Source organism: Centruroides vittatus, unplaced genomic scaffold (assembly GCF_030686945.1).
Source record: "Centruroides vittatus isolate TY-2023 unplaced genomic scaffold, ASM3068694v2 scaffold_324, whole genome shotgun sequence".
NCBI classification, from domain to species: domain Eukaryota; kingdom Metazoa; phylum Arthropoda; class Arachnida; order Scorpiones; family Buthidae; genus Centruroides; species Centruroides vittatus.
The window spans coordinates 5235586-5252719 of record NW_027122701.1 but is presented as its reverse complement, the minus strand read 5'-3'; the positions used below and the strand labels follow the sequence as shown (position 1 = coordinate 5252719).

The following is a 17134-nucleotide window of genomic DNA, read 5'->3' as shown; positions in this document are numbered from 1 at the left end:
CTATTGACAAACCAATCGGCAACCATTTGAAAAACATTAAGGAAATCACAAAAATTTTTTTAAAATTACAATAGATCACTATTTATCTTAAAATTTACTCTGCATATTTTCTTTTTATCTAATTTACATATGACAGCAATACAGAACATTGTTCATTAAATAATTTGTTTTTTACCACTCTATTATTATAAATTGTAATAATCAAATACATTTCATTATAATATTTCCAACCAATTGTTATGAATTTTAACACTGAAGTTTTTATTTATACAGCCTTGGTTTTTATTTCGTAATATTTCGTAAAGAAAGTGTTATTTCGTAAAGAAAGTGTTGAAATATTACGAAGTAAAAACCAAGGCTGTATAAATAAAAACTTCAGTGTTAAAATTCATAACAATTGGTTGGAAATATTATAATGAAATGTATTTGATTATTACAATTTATAATAATAGAGTGGTAAAAAACAAATTATTTAATGAACAATGTTCTGTATTGCTGTCATATGTAAATTAGATAAAAAGAAAATATGCAGAGTAAATTTTAAGATAAATAGTGATCTATTGTAATTTTAAAAAAATTTTTGTGATTTCCTTAATGTTTTTCAAATGGTTGCCGATTGGTTTGTCAATAGTGTAACTTACAGAACACAGCGCTATATGAGAATTGTCAGATTGGTAGATGAGGTGGTAAAACATCCTTTTGGAATTCGTAGGTTTTTTGGTTTTTAAAGTTTACAGAGTTTATTTTATTTAAGTAAGTAAATGTAGAAAAAGTTCTGTTTTAGACCTGTAAGGTTAAAATTATGATAAAAAAACTGATATCGAGAATGTTAAAAGCCTAAGCGTCGTCTAATTTTTGCTGTGTGTGTAATATCCATGCTGAGGTGAGGTATAGTTTACAAGGAATTTATGTGAGTTTTCTGATTTTTATTTGTGTCCTGTAAAATATTTTGTATATTTAGTTAGCTGAAGAGGGGCTGATGTCCGAAACGTTGATCTATGGAAAAAACGTTCTAACTAAATAAAAGATTCAACTAGCCTAGTGTTGAGAAAAATGTCACTTCATTGTGCCTGTATACAATATTAATATATTATTACATATCATATACATATTAATAAAAATACCTTAACATTTTATGTATTTTTATGTATAAAATAATAACAGATAAACAAAAAGAAAATATACAATCTACATCAACGTCACACCAGAATCCAATTTTGCATTTTCTCACGGCAGAGGCATTAAGAATCCTTAGACGTTACTTGCCAACAATTGCGAAGATGATGTTTTCAAGGCGTTCGTGATCGTTGAGAAAGAAAGTCGAGACAGTTAAGTGCTCAAAACAAACAACACAACGAATTTTTCAGTTTATCATCTACAGAGTAATTGTAAATGGAGGACACAATGTAATGTATTGTAAGCCTATACTATTGTATAACGCACTACTGTATTTTCCTAATTGTAGTTTTGTGGTTTTTTTCTGACTTCGCTTTAGTCATCACAACGGATAACTCGACACATTTCCACTTCCCCTTAGGCTTAGGGTGTCGACTGTATATATTAAAAATTCAGTTGCAGGGGGAATTCGTAGAGGCACTGTACAGTCAAACCTGTTTTTATGCGGTTTTTTTTTGTGCGATTTTTTATTTGTGCGGTATAGTTGGCGACTAGTCTCGTGCGATTTGTCATGTCTCACGTTGATTTATTATAGCTAAATAAACTTATTATAGCATAAATGAACTTATTATAGTAATATTATTGCATGAATATGCGAAAAATGAAATAAATTATTTTTTAAGTCAACAAAACACCACCTGGACAAAAATATGTAAAACAGACGATGGACAAGACGATGCAATCAAGTGCTGACATCTGTTGTCAATAAATTCTATTTCGTACGGTTTTGAGTTATTTTCTATGTGAGACTTTTTTATGCGGTCCCTATTGACCGCATAAAAATATTTTTTAATTGTGTTGCGAAAACAATTTTTTAAAGCCACTCGTGAAGTTTCGTGCGATTTTTTTTATGCGTTTATTTTTATGCGGTTCCTATCCACCGCATAAAAACAGGTTTGACTGTATTTTAAATTGCACGCATAAGTATTTTCTATCTTAATTGGGTTCTGGTCTATAGGAATTATACACAAATTTTGGTGAACTAATTGATTGCTGATGAACAATGTCCCTTTCTCTAAATTTATAGAACCGATTTATTTATTGAAAATAAAATAACAACTCCAAAAAGATAGAAAATGTTTAACAGAAACTAAATTTGGACTTGAAATTGAATCTGACCGACTTAATATATATTAATATTTAAAAAAAATTAACGTTCTTTCATGGAATTAAAAATTATAAGTTAAAGTAACATACTAAATTCAAGATTTAATAATAATAATTTTAAAAATCTCATAAATTTACTTACAAAATAAGTATGGTTGATTAGATATTTTGTCTTTTCTGTCAAAAACAATACTTTATTTTCAGTAAATCTGAAGGAAAGATAAGAAATTAGTCATAAACTGACGCAATTAACTTTTTTCCAACAATTAATTTTTTAAAAAAAACCACGTAAATTGATGTCTTGAATTAAAAATTTAGAATTTAAAGTCAAATGAATATCAAAATTCCAATATGGCTTTTAACACAATTTTATTTTTTATTTTTATCTTAAGGTGTTGATTAATATGTGTCAGTGGGATAAGATAATATTTCACTTACAAATATTATCTTGAATTGTATTTTATCATTAATTATATTTAAATTTCATGCTTTTTTGAGTATGAAATTTATATGTAATCAATGATAAAAAGAAATGAATTATCGATGAAAAATAAGATATGGAATTAAAAGTTGGAAATGCCAGAATTTCAAAAAATGAAAACTATAAGGAAGAAGCTTAAGAATATTTTAATATTTTCAGTACGACTTCTATCTTCAGAAAATTTAAATAGATATTAAATTTAAACATATACTCAATATTAATTTGTAAAATGAAATAGTTTGTTAAATGATCTTTTTCAAAATTATTTTATCTTTTAAAATGTCATACAGTTATCAAAGAATTGATATTAATGTGATAGCCGGTGGTATACTGAGCTAATTCGAATTACGGGTTCTCAAGCTTTCAATGGAATGGTCTATAAATTACGTAACGGTATTTTTAAACCTTTTAATTATCATCTCACTCCTCGGAACGGTCCATGACTCCGTCGCTATACCGCTATACCCATTTCACTAATACGTAACGCGTATCCTCGATCTACACCGTCAGTTGTACTGAGGAATAATACGCGGAAAGGGATACCGAACGTTATATTACATTATTAATTATGTGTATAACTACAAACAGTACGATTCTCTATGCAACACTTCAGAAAGAAAACTAATCATTCTATAAACGTTATGTAATACTGGGGTCTCAAAATACACTTACTGATAGCTTGAGAGTTATCGTGAAATTTTATTATAGCAACCATCTAGGTTGTTATAATAAAATTTGACTGTCCCAGATTTAGGGTTTTACGTGTCCTGGCCAACACCATCTCGAACTCTTAGATCGTTTCGTGATGACGCCACGTACTCTAGAAATAGACTTTTATCTAGTGGTGTTGCCGTGGCACAGTAAGCTTTGGCACTCCTCCGTCTTAGATTCCTTGTATCGTACAGATCCAGAAGACATCCACATTGCTGTATATTAATTTATCATAATAACTTGAATTACGTCTTCAATGCATTTGAAATGCTTTAATTATAAATGCATATACTAATAAGGGAAAAATATGATATTAGTTCCAAAATTTGGAGCACTTACAGGCTTTTTTAATCGTATCCATTGTGAGTTCGGCTAGATCCACAATGGGGCGACCGAGTGGTGAGAATAGTTATTGATTCACTGTAGTTCTTGAAGAAAAAAGAAAAAAAAAAGGAAGTGGCGTTCGACTGTTTGTGCAATTTCTTTGCCTTTCAGCGTGTTTTTTTTTTAAATTTGTTTGCAGACTTTACCGCGAGATGGCAGCACTAGCAACTACGGCGCCGTCTGCATGAAAGCATTAAAAAGTATAACTTAAAAACTATGATAACTTTTTTATTTTTCGTCTCCGGTCCAAAAGTAGGGTATCGTTGAACTTGTCTCGGTCCCCTCAGTTCCGATATGTACTTGAAGACCCGAAATTCCATAGATAGTAATCTATAGTATCCCCGTATATTCCTTTACTCCCCTTGGAAAAGTTGAAGCTGACGCCCGTCACAAGGGAACTAAAAAAGATCGTATATGCGTCCACAGAGGGAAAAGAGTTCAAATATATATATTTATTTTTTTACTATTTTAATTTATTTACTTATTTACTTATTTTACTATACTATATAAGTCCATTTTTTACTATTAATTAATTACCCTTTGATTTGAATATCTCTAGAAATTACAGGAATGACGAGTTTGTAATTGTTATCCTTAATTTCTAATTCATCGCTGTTGGAATTTATAGAGAATTCAAATATTAATTCTTCAACTGAGGAAGAGAGTTCGGACGTGTCCATTTTTAAAGTAAAAAGTTTCTAATCCAGGAAAAAAATATCATTTTACAATTCTGAAGAATATAAACGAAACTAGACTTTAAGCAACACTTACAGGAATTTGATAAAGATTTCCAAGATTACAAAACAGAAAGAAAGTTTCATTCGCGTTCTTCAAATAGCAATTTGCTTGATTGATTAACATTACATTTTCTGGAATCTGAATATATATTGTAGTGTTGTAGGCTGTCTCTCCCAAATTTTCTGCTTTTATTTGTAATTCCAAAACATTATTTTCACCAAGAACCAAAGTTTTAGTCCTACTAAATCATGTAAAACACAAGAAAATTATTGCTCATTGTGTTATAAATATAAAATAATTTTAAATATTTAAAAATTTCTGACTCAACTTTAAATTAGAGACCCAAGCTTCGATTTTAAGATTGCTTAAACATTCATTATCAATTCCGCATCCTTTCCAAAACATAATCTATTAAAACTATGCCATTAGGAAAATTTATTTATGATGTATTAAATTATTGATAAATAAATAGAATAAAATTTACCGTTCTTATAGTGTTGTTGGAATTAGTTTTGTTAATTAAAGGGCAGTTTTTGCAAAAATTTTCGGTTGGAAATTCATTCAGTTTGTACGTCATGAGAATGTGAACTGGATTATCCAGATCCTGGATACCTTCCTGTAATAATTTAAACAGAATATTAAAATTTGTTTTCAATCTACATATATATGTATGTTTATGGACTAAGCGGTTAATAGGGCACTATTTATAATGCCCAGCCATTATGAATAATGACTAAAATGGCCATGAATAATGACTAAAATGGCCGTGCAGCCTGAAAAATATTGATTAATTTATTAAATTGACCAGATATTATGAATACAGCTACATTTCCTTTGGGCAATTTTTTCATTAAGAATTATTTATTTTTTGTAAATTATTTCAACGTATTTTAAAAACAACATGCGATCTTTTAAAAGTAAGTATTATTAACTGTATCAATTAAACTAATGCCAACAAAAAGTATTACTAACAAATTTATACTTAAATCAAAAAATCAACTTAAAGGAAACTTCTGAAATGTCAAGCCGGTCTTCAATTATATTTTTTGTCAATTTTTCAGATTAAATATTTAATTTTTGCAATTTTTAATCTGAATTTATACAGAATATCAATTTCCCAAATAAAGAATTTGAAAGAATTGAATCGGATAGATGGTATTATATAACGGGTTGTTGCTAAATTCAACATTGCTGCAGCGGCTGCAGGAAGATTAAAGCGAAATCATTGCTTATAATATCGCTGCGTTTCTCTGTATGTAAAGCGAACATCCAGTTTGAGAGTATAATTTACAGCAGTCTCGGAAGGTGCTTTTTTCTTTATCAAGATGGCTGAGCTCGTGGATGGACTCGTGGAAATTGATAATTCTTGATTATAATGTTACTTTTTAATCTGTTAAATAATGAAAACTAAATACATAAGAATTGAAACGCGTGTTTGATGACTACTGTTACCGAGCTTAATCGAGAATTAAAATACTTTTGCATTCTAGTTAAATGTCATTATCTTTCGTCGAAAAACATTGGCAAAAGAGTACGTTTACATCTACAGTATTAACATTAAATAACTCGTCGAACAGTAAGATTATAGCCAAGTTTACAGACGCCATGTTGTTTCGTCATCGCTGTAGCATTTGGTGTTGTAAAATTATTACTTGGATGGGTGCAGCTTCCGCTTCAGCATCGCTGTTGTACTTTTGAATTTAGCAACGAGCGGTAAGACAACACAATACGTGGGCAATCCGCCACTCCCGGGAGGCATTTTCTATGAGAAACTGGCCCCTATTTAGATGTTACAAACGTAAAGAAAACCCGGAAAACCCCACGTGGCAAGTCTTTGATCAGGCGCGACCAACTACCAATTAGCCCACTGGTGGGCGGATTTGAAAGATTGTTCTTTATTATAACAAACTGTAAATATTAAAACAGAAAATATATTTGATAGAATAGGTTTTATTTAAAGAATTCAATTGTAGCAAGTTCAATATTTCTTGAAACTAATTTGGTACTAGAGACGCCTAACGTCTACCTACGGTACTAAATTACTTAGTTTTTAATCATTAATTTTAGCATAATAATAACCCGATTAATTACGGCGAGAGTTTGGATTAGTATAAAACTAATTTGATAATTAAAGCAGAAAAATTTGTAAAACGCAAAGTTAATGTAATCGTATTTTCTAGTACGTTTATAACATTTATATATTAAAAATTAAAATGAAATTTTTACCTTAATGTAAATAGTTTTATTATCGCAATATTGATTATTGATAAATAAATTAATTTCACTGATTGATGTTTGTGATGAAGTAAACATTTCTTTGGTGTCATTGACGAAATAGCATCTCGGTAAGATTTGATGGATGTCAACTTGTAAATTCACTGTTATATCTAAAGAAATTTTAATTTTAATTAATAAAATAAATACACAAAATAAAGTAAAATATAAAATTCACTTACTGATTTCTTCACGAACATTTTGTCCGTCGTATTTAATGCAAAATGTTGTCTCAAAACAAGACATTTCTCTTTTGTTAATTTTACATTTCGAATGATTATAAATGATGTATTTATGATTAAACAATAATTCCGTATGAATTGAAACTAATGGTCGAGATCTGAAATAATTACTCAAATTTATTTCAATGATCTTTACAGCATCATTATTAGAGCTAGGACGTCCTTCATAACTGAGTAGATAAAACCACTGAACACCGATAGTTGGTAGTAGGTTCGTACCTTATCAACGGGCTAGCAGCATGGAGTTTTCCGAATTTTATTCACATTGTTAACACCTGAATAGGGGCTATTTTCCCATAAAAAGTTTTCCCGGGAGGCGCCCCTTTTGGCAGATCGCCCAGGTGTTGCATTGTCTTATAATATTTACGCTATTATTCAACGGTTGGAAATTTCGATTGCTAAATAAACAGTATATTAAAATTAAATCAAAGAGAATTGTTTTAATAATTACGAATCTCCATAGATTTTCAATAAATCTATTGAACCTGAATGATCCTTGTTGTTTGCATGTCAATTAATATGCTGAGATATCCTCGAATAATAAATTATCCAATATACAGTGATAGTGGTACTGTACCTCGTATAACGTATGCCTCGAATAACGGACGCTGCGAACAACGGACTTTCCGGCATAATTGGTGACTGCTCCATGGGTGCGTTCTTTAATAGCGGTCGCTCTGCGTCTCCGCTACTACGGGAGTGCGCTGCTGTTTGTAGGCATTTAGGAACGACGGTGAAAGACAGAAAGATGGCGACGCCCGCACTATCGATAGTATCGTGATGGAGGAATCTATAATTCTAAAATATGAGCTTTAAAAGGCAAAGAAGGGTCCCAATTGTAAAATTTAACCATAAAATGGATTACTTGTTGAAAGAGCATTCAAAATAGTCCGGCTCCGAAAAAAAATTCGTAAAGACACTTACATCACCGCGTGCACTAACTTGCGCTTTCACAATTTCTAAATTCTCATTCATAAAACCACATAATGGACCCGGAAACGAAACTATCTTAGCCACGGACAGAGTCGGTAGATTAACTGGTCTTTCGACTAATAGTTCAAACTTAGCTAGAGCCAATATTTGCCGCTAGTTGGTGCCTCTGTTGGCAGAAGAGCATTGTTCTTGCTGTGTATAATACAGAAGTCATTGATTTCTACCTATAAAAATTGTTTTCTTAGCTACATAAAAATGCCAACGTGCTTTGTGCCAGAATGCAAGGCAGGATATAAGTCATCGAACGAGAAGAGACATTTCTTCCGTGTTCCTAGCGATAAGATTGAGGAGCATTCCACGAGACGACAAGATGCTAACAAGTAAATGTTACATTTGTGACGTACATTTTGTGAGTACATTTATTTTAAAAACCTACTCCCATGTTATAAATGGAGAGAAAGTAGAAATTCCACGAGATCGCTGGGCACTAACGTCAGATGCATATCCATCAAACTTCCCTAATTGTCCTAAGCACTGTACAGTACATTAGTAAGTCTGTACCTCAAAAACGATCAACGCGATGTCTAACAAGAAATGAAGAACAATCTAAGAAGAGATTCCGAAAAGACAATACCAAAGGTAAATATATGTTTTTTATGTAATCTTAATCCTCAGTGAGTCATGTAACTTTTTGCCCTTGCCTGAGTCGCAGTGGGTCTCTCGGACCCTGTGTTTTAATATAAAGTCATTAAATTTTATCTACCACGTAAAAAAACTACAATTTCACCGTTAAATTCTGCGCTTTGTTTTCTTTCTTTCTTTCTTACTTAATGTATTGATGACAAAATTTTTAAGGAACATTTTATATTTAAAAACTGTTAACTAAAGATTGAGCTGGGTTTGTGAGACCCACTGTGATTCATTGAGGGCTATCTCTCTGTGGCCCAACTTTCCTTATAGATACTTTAAGATTAATTGTCTGATATTTTTTTAATCAATCATTAGATTTGCATGATACACACTCCCAAGTAACAACTGTAGAAAAAGAAATAGAACCTTCCACATCTGAAGCAGCAACTACATAACATCCTGAGCTGTTATATGTCAATAAAATCTCTGCTTTGCAGTCTGAATTGTTAAAAGTCAAAGAGGATTTGTATTGGTGCAGAAAGCAAAAGATGATGTATAAGAAGAAAGTGAAAACTCTTCAAACAGAAAATCTCAAGCTTCATCAAGAAAATGCTGAACTTAAAATAAAACAGTTGTCAGCTGATAAACTTGATTCCTTACCACCGAGACAGAAACTTGTAATAGAGCACATCCTGAAAGCATGCCATATAAAAAGCAAAAAGAGTATGAGATATGACATTAATTGGTTACTTGACTGCTTTTAAAAATTAGGTCACCATCTCTATGAATTTTTGAGAAATAATGATTACTTGCTTTTACCTTGTCAGTCTACACTGCATCAATATATCAGAGGCATTAATGCCAAATTTGGATTTGATGAAGATCTTTTTGTTATTTTAAAGTCAAAATTGGAGACTATTCCACAAACAAAATGACAGGGAGTTTTAATTTTTGATGAAATCACACTTCAAAAACGTATAGAACTTTCAAAAGCTACTGGTGAAATGATTGGACTTGTTGATTGTGGTGACAATTCTGTGTTGCCACAGAGTGAATTTACAGCAGGTGATCATGGCCTAGTGTTTATGTTCAGACCTCTCTTTGCTAGTTGGGTAAATGTATTGACACATTCTGTTCAAAAAGCTCTGTTCCAGGTTCTACTGTTGCAAAACTTATTTTGCAAGCAATTATTCATTTAGAACAGTGTGGTGCAATAGTCAATGCAATAGTTTATGATGGTTAGAGGTAAAACTGACTTAGTGTAATGACTATATAATCTTGTATAAAACTCTTATGTTTTCTTTTCAATTAGCATTTCTTTGGAATGATAAGATAAGAAAGTGGAAGCAATTCTCACCCCACAACACTACAGTTCTTATACCTGTACAGACTGATGACTGTGTACAGTTTTGTTCGTCCCAAACGAGCATCAGTTCAAACTGATCCCGGATCTTCCCTTATTACTTTAAAAAATCTTCAGAGTCATAAAAAACCATTTAAGGAAGTTTAAGAACAATTGGAAGAACATTTACAAAATTCGCTTTGTAATCCAAGCCTGTCCTATGGAACTCCTACTGATAATGAATTATTAGATCATGATTATTGTGCACCAGAAACATTTAAGTTTATTCTACATTATTTAGGAGGTTACATTGTTCATCATCTACTGCCATCATTTGGTTGTGATGAATGCAAAAATATACAGTATTAAGAGCAAAACCTGAAGATGCTGCACCAGAGAAGACATTTAACATTCATCAAATCTCGAGGAGATTTGTTATATCCAAGCTATAAGCTTTGCCAATTGATGTACTGGGCAGAAAGCAAAGTATGTGAACAATTAACAAACCCAAACAGCGTCCCAACAGTGTCATGTTTATTTTTCAATAATGGATATTATATTAAATCAGTGTTCTGTTACATTGATGATAGGATGCCACAATGCTGGTCACAAGTCCTACTTGACCTCCAGATTTTTGCACTTTTTTGTTACCTGTCGATTGCATTTTTTCACGCGAACGATTAATCAGTCATTTATTTCATCAGTTGAAAGTAAAAAACACAGAAACATTTTTCACTTAAAGTAAATTTTAATAATAATAATTTTATTATTATGTATAATATAATTTGTTTGTATGTATAATAAATTTTTAACGTATAATAAATTGACATAGTAGCACAATTTAATAATTATATTATTATGTCAGTTTCGTTCCTTGTCATTTATTAACTAAATATCAATCTTTATTAAATAAACATTTCTCAGCGATGGAAGGTGTTTAATGTTTTATTAAGTGTCATTTATTTATCCTAAACCTGGTTTTGGGTTTAAGTAAAAGCTTTTACATTCTTATAATAAAATTCATATAGAAAATTATGAAATCGAACTCGAAGGTTATATATCTTTCAATAAAAAAAAAAAAAAAAAAAAACATTCTACCTCACTGCGATTCGATCTAGCGCTCTTGTAGTGATTGCAGTGCCCCTGGTAGTAACATTTGTCTCTAGTTGATTTTAGCTAGTAGCGAAGATAGGTAGTCGAAAGACCAGTTAATCTACCGACTCTGGCCATGGAGGACGCCATGTTGCTTTCCACCGTAAACTACTGCTACAAGCGGCCGTTTTTGCCGTTCGACAGCGTGCACTCCCACCGGAATTTAGGAACGCGTTCCGCAGAAATTTTTTAACGGATGTCGCTCGCGCAGAGTTACGCGGAGGAATAAAAGAACGCAACCCATGTTCATTTTTTATGATACAGTACGGTTATTTTATGCTGCGGAACGAATTAGATGTTTTAACATGTATTTCTATGGAAAAATGCGTTTCGTATAACGGACGGGCACCTGGAACGGATTAAGTACGTTATACGAGATACCACTGTATAATGAAAAAGTCTCGTTTTTCTTATAAATTACGGGAGACCATACTTCAAAGTGTATTAAAAATACGAGTGAATTCAAAGTTTTTGTGAAATCACACTCAGGTTTGAGCATTGAGAAGGTACGTAACCCATACTGGTATTGATTAACATTGAAAAGAACGAAGCACAGATTCAAGTAAATACAGTGGGTGATCGGTTAACGAACATAATCCGTTCCAAGACTTTGTTCGCTTGAATTGTTCGTTAACCGATTATCGATTTACCATAGGTTTTTATGGAAATTGATTAATTCGTTCTGGAAACCTCAAAAATTAAATATATATATACACTTTAAAAAACTACATATAAACACAGTATTGCATTTTTATTAGTCATGGTTTTAGTCGGAAGTAATCAATTTGCATTGTCATTGTAGAGATCCCCAAGCCTATTAACCTCATTCGGGTTTGGATGCCATTTGGATGACCGTTGTTCTGACATCTTCCCACTTCAAAGATCTTTAATAGCAGATGTCGGCATTGGTCCTCTTTCGTCTTCCTCCTTTTCAGCAGAAAACACATCTCGCTGAGTTTCCTGGTGTTCTTCATTTAAGAGTTCTTGGAGTTTTTCTGTCGTCATATCAGTTTCAAGTTCCATTATGAGCTCTTCAATGTTTTTTTATTTCTCATATGTGACTTTAGTTACTTCTTTAGCTGCTTGAGTCTTCTTGATATATCTTTCTTAGCTAAGATTGTGCCTACTGTAGATCCGTGTCTAGAATCATCAGACATCTGCCCTCTTCACCTTGGCTATTATCTCTTGCTTGGTTTCTATGGTGCGCACATTTCTTGAAATTCCACTCTTTTTAGACTCCATAATATTATCAGTTTCTTTTTTAAATAAAAAGTCCAGAAAAGCACTTACAAAAATGACAATCTTGCGAAGACTATAAAAAATTATTTGTCTGAAAGGTAAACAGAAGGCTGGAATTACAAAGGAGAGTTTCAAAATTAGAAGGAATACTATCCGATTGGTATCGGGTTGAGCGTCGATGTCGACGTTTTCAGAGCTCCGAAAGATTTCGAATTGTCACCTGGAGACAAGAAAAGACCAATCGGTATTCACTATTTTACGTCACTTATTTTTGTGTTTGTTCTGTGAAGTGTTTGTTATCCGAACATGTGTTCGTTGTCCGAACATAAAAATCTTTCGCGAAAGTGTTCGTTATTCGATTTGTTCGCAGTCCGAACTGTTCGTTAACTGATCACCCACTGTACTATATTTATCAGAACATTTGGAGAAGCCCTTACACTACGGTCTATGGAGATGTGAATATTTGAAAATTCTTACCTTAACAGAATAGCAGAATCAGAAGCGTATGCTCCAATTAAGATATCTTTAAATAAAAATGACTATTTTAATAGAACATTCTCAGTAAATATCATAATATTACTGTACTAAATTTAAGTTAAAAGTATTACAATATACTCGATATTTTTCTTGTTCTCTCTATTTAAGTCTTTGGAAGTAAGCACAGAATTGCTATGAAAAACTTATCATACAGGAACACAGTGTTTCTGTACGTATAGTAAATTCTCCATAGCAATTCTGTGCTTACTTTCAAATTACTACAATATGCTCTTTGTAATTGATAAATTTATCTCCAAGACGACCGAATAATCGAACCAGCTAAGGCGTTAAACTAACGGTCTTATAAATTCGGGAATCGAAAAACCCCAGGAATTTTTCTGAGACATTTCGTCCTGGATACGTCAGACACCGTCTCTCACTATCCAGACGTCCCCATTATAGACCTAGCCGAACCCACGATCAGCGTAAAAAGGCCCTCTTAGTGCTCGGAAAGAAGAACATGAAAAAATAAAAGACGATGTATCTGTATAAATCATCTTAAGATATTTTATTAGTTTTTACTGTATTTAAAATTCTAATGGTTTATGATAAAATAAATAATAAAACTTTTAGTAAAAACGTAACTTACTTCAGTATTTTCAAAAATAAACTAATTATACGTTTCCATTTACATTTTAATAATCTTTAAAAGCAAAACAATTAGAAGAGTTTAAATAAGTAATAACGCAGTTAAAATTTACCTGGATAATTATTAGAATCAATATCGCTTCCTTTAGATATTGCTATTCCAAATCCTGATAAATCAATGCTAAAATCCTTTGCAGCTATTCTCTATAAATAAATAATAGTAATACTTAATAAATTTAATGTGACAATCTCAGTCATGGGGACAAAAATATTCTGTTAGAAAATTTCAACCATGAAGTGCGGATATCTGAATGTTTAAGTTAATGGAAAACGATACCATAGTCCGTCGGTGACCGAATGGATGAAACTACTGAACACTGGTAGTTTCATCGATCGCAGGTTCCATCAACGAAATGGCTGTGTAGAATTTTCCGGATTTTCTTCCCGTGTCGAACATCTAAATAGGAACCAGTTTTTAATTTAATAGAAAGCCCTCCCGGGAGGAATCCTCCTGGCAGGTCTTCCACGTATTACGTTGCCTTGTTTCATAAATTTAATAAATTTCGATATCACGATCTATATGATTTGAAATATCTTTTGTCACACATAATAATTTCATATAACCCGTTTGATACAGGACCCAAAATTAAATTATTTAATGACCCAAAAACAATTCACTCCAAAATACTTTAAAATAAATTATGTGAATTAAGTATATCAAACTATACATATATCAATATATTATCTCCTTATTTTATTATCCTTATGCGGACCAAATCCGCTTATAACAAACAAAATTGTGGGTCTTAAAGTGATGAAGTCTTGCTTTGATAAATCAGTCCTGTTTTTGAGCATATTAAAAATGAATAAATAATTTTACTATTTTATTGGGCTGCAATTTGAAAAAATGGTAGACATATAAATTCCCACTCTCTGTCTGTCCGTCCTTAATCTCGAGAATGGAATTGGATAGATGACGGTCCAGACCAGATATAGAAAGCTTAGGTGCAGAAAGCCCCGATTCGAACTTCCGGTACAATCTGAAAGTCACGTTTTTTCAATTCAAAAATTTTCCCAGAACGGAGTTACTTAGATGACCGGCATGACTCTGTTGTTGTCAGGAAAAGTATGGTGTACAGGGGCAAAACACTAATAATTTGAGATCCAGATCATATATTTTAAATTTAATTAATTAATTAAAAATTGCAGCCCTTGCAGTGAAACTAATGAATCACACGCTATGCATATACCCAATGCTGAAAAAAAATTCTCTTTTATACTGGATAAATGGATAAATGAATAGAAATATTAACAATATGAGTTGTTGTTAATAATATTGTTAATATATATTAACAATATGAAAACGTTATATTCTCAAACACGAAATGTAATGAGAATGATGCATCGAGCCTGTTCCTTCACCACTCTATTGCCCCTTTGCTTGCATGATCGAACTCTAATGGGCATTAAAAAAAGTAATCCCTTTTAATACCCACAGAATAGGTAGGGAAATGGATTATGGACTAATTCAATGGAAAATAGAAGTTTACAAGTTGAAAGATTCGGCCAGATGACTGGGCGTTAAGTTGTCAGTCTTTTTCTATGGGGGTCCGTGTCTGAATCCTAAAATTTTCCAAGAAGAGTCAAGTGGATCAGAATTACATTTCACATCTTTCATTCACGCTCACAGATTGCTGTGCGGACCAAATCCGCTTATAACAAACAAAATTGTGGGTCTTAAAGTGATGAAGTCTCGCTTTGATAAATCAGTCCTGTTTTTGAGCATATTAAAAATGAATAAATAATTTTACTATTTTAGCAAGTTACGAATTTCAGATTTCTGATGGGTTTTAATTTACTCATAATTTAAATTACCAAAAAAAAAAAAAAGAAAAAAAACCAAAAAAAAAAAAAAAATACTTGAACATGATTTTGCTTAACACCATTTTCTGCACCATGATAAATATAAACAGCTCCTCTCTCATCTTCATAAGGTGCACCAATGGCAATATCTATAATGAAGTATAGTTTTTTAGATTGTCTTATTTCGTAAAATCCACGTGAAAAATTCTAAATGTTACCCAAGAATCCATCTTTATTGAGGTCCCCACATTTTGCCATTGACATTCCAAATCTTGCATTTGGTATATTTGAACCTTTCAAAACTATTGACTGTATTTCCAACTCCTGTAATTTTAAATAAGAATAAACAAAATTTCTTAATTATCTTATCATAAAAACTGTAAAACATAGTGTCAGTTTGCTGCTTACTTTCCCGTTACTGATATACATATAGACTATGCCCTCGTCTCCTCCTCTTAAAGTGGAGTAGAAAGGTGCACCAACGAGCAGATCTGTATATTGATCATTATTAACATCTACACCTAAAACAGAAGCTCCGAAATATTCTCCCATCTTCGAAAATAAGAATAAATTATACGACATTTTGAATTTTAATTTTCTACTTAAATACAGTCAAACCTCTGAACAACGGTCACCGACGGGAACATAAAAAAAATGACGGTCGGACAAAATAATCCCCAAACAACAGCCAGTTGTTTGGAGATTATTTTGTATGCATTTTTGTTTAAAAAAGTTCTTGGGAAAAAATGGCCGCTGTTTAGAGGTGACCTTTATTACTAGTTCGACTGTACTGTACTTTTATATATCTTAACTTAATCAGAACTTTTACCGTTGATCCCATTATTTTGAATTTTATTTTAACATTGTCTTTGTGCAAATTTTCAAATATATAAACCTGTAAAAAGGTTAAAATCAAAATAAAAGAAAAAGAAAGCAAAGATAATGATAAAATATTTTAAATACAATTAGTTATTAATCATTTTTTTACATTTAAATACTATTTAAATAACTGTAGGATTAATTCAAAGAATATTTAAATTATTTAAAAGTTATTAATAAGTAAATAATTTTAAGTTATAAGCAACAGCAAGAAATTTCAAATTACATAGGAAACTATTCTATGTTACGTTTTATACAGGTCGTCCCATAAGTTTGGAACCATTGCGATTTTTGTTTATTATTTTACAAACAAAGCATAGCGACGAGTAAAGAGGAAAAAATTCAAATTTATTTTGATAGTGGGTTCACAATCAGTGTGAAGTCGCAAAGAGTTTAACAGATTGCATTAAGACTTTCCATCAACCAACCACACAGCAGTTTGGATGGAGATGGTCTGTCCACAGTACATTGTTTTATCATCAACAATGTAACTAATTGCTACAGAAGAGAAAGAATACATTGACATATAATGAACTACTATATTATTTTCCTTAATATTAAATATATAAATTTCTTATTGCAATGGACAATGAATATAATTATTTACTACAATTACGAAGATATATCGAAATATATAGTAAGGCCGAGACGCCACTAGCGTAAAAACGAGCGTAAAAATCTTCGCTGTAAATACTTTTAATCACGTGACCTATTTGCGTTTGCGGTGGAGGTTCGACTCCACTAGCGAAGTTTTTACTATCATAGTTACGGTTGTATACGTGATGTATCAATATAAAGACAATGATTATATTCTACGATTTTTCTGTACTATAATTACAAATGTAGTAAAAATTATAT

The 17134-nt window shown here is 31.7% G+C and overlaps 1 protein-coding gene across 2 annotated transcripts in view; it reads right to left on the bottom strand.

Moving 5' to 3' along the window:
* Positions 1-17134, bottom strand: part of LOC136988245 (integrin alpha-9-like) — a 38327-nt gene that overhangs the window by 4287 nt on the left and 16906 nt on the right. For both annotated transcript variants that reach the window (XR_010882732.1, XM_067286101.1), the window contains exons 9-21: positions 16227-16292; positions 15806-15949; positions 15616-15721; positions 15455-15546; positions 13648-13738; positions 12887-12932; positions 7054-7211; positions 6824-6984; positions 5082-5213; positions 4926-5005; positions 4631-4838; positions 4397-4557; positions 2426-2492 (exon numbers count right to left, since the gene is read on the bottom strand). Coding sequence is in view for 1 of the 2 variants with exons in the window: in XM_067286101.1 (XP_067142202.1) it covers positions 2426-2492; positions 4397-4557; positions 4631-4838; positions 4926-5005; positions 5082-5213; positions 6824-6984; positions 7054-7211; positions 12887-12932; positions 13648-13738; positions 15455-15546; positions 15616-15721; positions 15806-15949; positions 16227-16292 (1512 nt within the window). In the remaining variant the exon portion in view is untranslated. The remainder of the gene's footprint in view (positions 1-2425; positions 2493-4396; positions 4558-4630; positions 4839-4925; positions 5006-5081; positions 5214-6823; positions 6985-7053; positions 7212-12886; positions 12933-13647; positions 13739-15454; positions 15547-15615; positions 15722-15805; positions 15950-16226; positions 16293-17134) is intronic.